This window comes from Exserohilum turcica (assembly GCF_000359705.1).
Source record: "Exserohilum turcica Et28A unplaced genomic scaffold SETTUscaffold_4, whole genome shotgun sequence".
NCBI lineage: Eukaryota > Fungi > Ascomycota > Dothideomycetes > Pleosporales > Pleosporaceae > Exserohilum > Exserohilum turcicum.
The window spans coordinates 1,421,480-1,425,403 of NW_007360247.1; the positions used below are offsets into that span (position 1 = coordinate 1,421,480).

The 3,924-nt window shown below is 47.5% G+C and overlaps 1 protein-coding gene across 1 annotated transcript; it reads right to left on the reverse strand.

Annotated features, from left to right (window-relative positions):
• Positions 1-2,226: 2,226 nt before the first annotated feature.
• Positions 2,227-3,471, reverse strand: SETTUDRAFT_21413 (uncharacterized protein; the record flags this gene model as incomplete). The annotated part of the gene is made up of 3 exons (XM_008029821.1): positions 2,227-2,435; positions 2,556-2,787; positions 3,319-3,471. 3 exons carry the CDS (start codon positions 3,469-3,471, stop codon positions 2,227-2,229), a joined length of 594 nt encoding a protein of 197 aa, XP_008028012.1.
• Positions 3,472-3,924: the final 453 nt, after the last annotated feature.

A 3,924-nucleotide genomic window follows, 5' to 3' on the forward strand; every position in this document is an offset into this window, starting at 1 on the left:
AGGATTGCACGTTCTTGACTGTTTTGGGTTTTGGCCATTCCTGTACAGTCTGGACTTTCTTTGGATTTATCTTAACACCTTCTGTTGAGATAATAAAGCCCAGGAATTCTGTTTCTTGTGTGTGGAATTCACACTTCTTGACCTAAAGGTACAGCTTGTATTCTTTAAGCTTTCGTAGGACCTTCTTGACATGTTCAACGTGTTCTTCAAGCGTTCCTCTAGAGTACACCAGTACATCATCTAGATATGCTGTCGCGAAGATTCCGAGGTATTCGTGGAGAGCGCTGTTAATGACTGACTAAAAGGTTGCCGGCGCATTCGTCAATCCAAACGGCATTACCGTGTACTCGTACAGTCCATATTTTGTTTTAAACGCCGTTTTCTATTCATCTCCTTCCTTGATCCTGATCCGGTAAAATCCTTCCCGGACGTCGAACTTCGTAAACCACTTAGCCCCCTGGAGTCGATCCATGAGCTCTGTTATCAGTGGTAAGGGATATCGGTTCTTCCGAGTAACTGAGTTTAGCCTTCTGTAGTCGACGCATAGTCGCCACTTCCCATTGGCTTTCTTTACAAACAGTATTGGCGAGGCCATCGGGCCATGCCCTGGTCGGATAAATCCCTTTTTCAAATTCTTTCGGAGGTATTCTTTTAGCTTAGCATCGTGCTTAGGCGCTATTAGATACATCCCTCCTGGCGTCAACTTTGCTCCTTCTTCCAAGACGATCTCGTGATCCTAGTCTTGGTGTTTAGCTAGGTCTGTTGCCTCGTTTTCCTCGAACAGTTCTCTGAACTCGTTCGTCTGATACTCTTTTGGTATCTTTAGTGGTAAGGGTTCGTCCTTCTTGGTCGCAACCTGTCTTATCCATATAACTCCTACTTGCTAAGGGTCCTTCGCATAGATTCTCGCGATCTTATGCGGTGAGATCTTACCGAATCTCCCGTTCTTGGGTGAGCTCTGATTCGTTGGGCGTGTCTCTTGTCGTACTCTAGCAACCTTGCGCGCTGGTTCTCGGCTGAGTATAGTTTTCTTTTGCCAGTTGATGGCAGGGTTATGATCTTGTAACTAATCATACCTAATCAATATTTCTTCCTCTTCGAGGTCTATGATATTGATTCTTATTGTGCTTATAGTGCCCGCTAATTCCAGCGTTACTAGTTCAGTTTCTAACCGTATCATGCCGTTGCCGTAATCCATAGGCTTATCGTCGGCGAGTACCACGGGTATTGGCGTCTTCTTGACCCAATGTGGTATCTTGTATTTCTCTATCGTCCTAGATGAGATCATGGTGTGCATCGCGCCGCTGTCGATGGTCGCGATCATTCGTTTTCCGTGTACAACCACTGTTGCTTGTAGCTTCAATCGTGGGCTCTTGGTGTGTTGTACTTGTTTAAGGGCCGTTATAGGACTGCCTTTGCCAGCGTGACCCTGTCCCTAGCGGCATCCTAGTTTTTTAGCCTAGAGAGTCGTCCTTTCTGCGACTTCTTCCTTTCCTGGGGAAAATATCCCGCGCTGTACTTGGCGTTATAGTGAACATTACATCAGTCTTCGTAACAGAATCTCTAATAAATGTTCTGGTGAGGTATCTCCTTTGGAGTGTCGTTCGCTACCTCTTTTGGTTGTGGCCTAATTCTTTGAGTCTCTTCTTGGCCTAGCCTAGTGTGCATTCGACAATCCTTTGCCTTACATTCCTCGGGCATAAGGGTGCTGTGGTAGAAGTCGTCTACCTTCTCCGCATCCTTTCGTTGTTCGTGGTGGAACGCACAGTCGTTTGTGCAGTTAATCCAGCACAGCTTTTGGTGAGCTTCTTTTTCCTTCTCTAGCTCGTGGGTATAGCATCCTTTAACGAAGCATTCGTGGTGTTCTAGTTGTGCATGGCAGCATTCGTCTCCACCGTATCCTGATGCGTGCCTTGCGCGTTCATGATGACTACATCTCTTGTGTTTGCAGTCGACCCAATGCAGGTCCTTGTGTTTCGTGCGTTAACCTTTCTAGGGTGCTTCCTAGTCTAAGGCCTCAGCTGGCTCTATAAAGTATGGTTGCTCTCTTTGTGCTTGTTGTATGATCTCGGTGGCGTTTGGTCCCGTGACGACTATTCTTCCTATTTTGGAGATACAGTCGTTGGCTTGGTGTGTGTTGTCTCTACATGTCTAACACTGTCCTTGGGCCAATCGTTGTAGAGCGTCCGTGCCGCTAACGGTCCAGTCCTCCGCCTGGGGTATGTCCTATTTGATGCTTGGCTGGGCCAGTTTAGGGATGACTACGTATTCTGGGCTAGTGGCTCTTTGCGCCTCGTCATATAGGTCTACATCGCTAAGATTGTCTTCTGACGTGAGATCGTGTCTGGGGTATGGCGTGGATAGTCTGATCATCTTGACCTTGACTACTGCTTGCTTGCTGGTTTCGTTCTTTGGGCAGTCTCTGCGGAAGTGTCCTACTTCGCCGCATCAGAGACATGCCTTGTTGTCGAAGCGTTTTTGTCGTTCGTCCTTGGAGACACCATCTTGGTTCTTCTATGGGTTCTTCTTGTTTTTGTTCTTGTCTTGGACTTTACCAGTCATAACAGTGTCACTGTCCCTGTCTGTTCGGTTTCGTTGTTTCTTCATGTTGGCCACCGTGGGTTGGAATCGTCCCTTTTGCTGGGCTCGTTCCCACAGTCGGTTGTCGATTCGGGTAGCTAGCTCTACTAGCTTATGAAGTGTATTAGGTTTGTCGTGGTGCACAAGACCGTCTTTGACATTGTCCTTGAGTCCGGCTTCGAATACCGTTCGAAGTGCTGCGTCGTCCTAGTCGATTCTAGCTTGGAGCTGTTTGAACTCGGCTGTGTACGCTGATACGGACTTGGTTTGCCTCAAGCGAGTAATTGCTTTCTCTGCTTAGTTCTTTGCGTCTACTTCCCCAAAGATGCGTCCTATTTCTTCCTTAAAACTTTCCCAATCCTTAAACAAGGCCTTAGTTTCTTCCCTAGTTCTGTAGGTGGTGGGTGAGGTCAGGAAATCCTCAACGTATGGCTGCATCCACATGGCTGCTTTGCCCTTTATGTGTGTGTTGGCTATTAGGATCTTTTTCTAGTCGTTGGGTACTTAGTTGAATCCACAGTACAAGTCGATGTTAGTGAGGAACGTCCTTAGTTCGTTTCGTCCTCCTTCGTATTTCTCGGGTACTGCCATTTTGGGTTTTGGGGGTGGTTTTTCGTTAGGCGTAGCCATAAGCTAGCTTACCATCTAGGCCATCATTTCCTGCATAGCCGCCATTTGCTTGGCTTGGTCGCTATGCTGCTTTTCCTGCATGCGTAGCCTTCGCTTAAGATCTCGTACCTCGGCCTGGCTCGCATTGTTCCTCTCTTCGTCTGAGGAGTCGGAGTCCGAACCACTTCCTTCGAGCATCTCGTCGTCGAGAGCTAGTGAGGGCGTAGGGGCCGCTACCGTAGGCTCCTGTCCCTGGGTAAACTGGTTTCCGTTGTGGGCCATTATGGTAATCTTATTCGAGCGACTATGGGTTAAACTCCTCCACTGAATTCGGTGGTGGTCAAAGTGTTACACGGGGTTCGACTATACTTAGCTAGGACTCGATCCGGGTTAGGGCGAGTCAGCGGGTTCGTGGTAAGCTGTGTGATTGCCGAGTAATTCAAGTGGAAAAGAGTTATGGAGGTTTAACCGATAGTAAAGACAATCAATTCTATAGTAAGATAGAATAACAAAGTACCAATCTTGTTAAGTAAAGAACTTGTAAGAGAGTACAGTATAATAAGTTGACCACAACGAGTGTAATAATGAAATCCAACACATTCTTATACCCATTGCTTTCCAGTCCTGCCATCCTGTCCATCCCATCTTTCTGCCTCTTGGCGGGATGTCTGGGATGGCATACCATCCCAACGACCACTGCCACTCCCAGTCTTGGCGGATGTCTCGTCTTGGCGG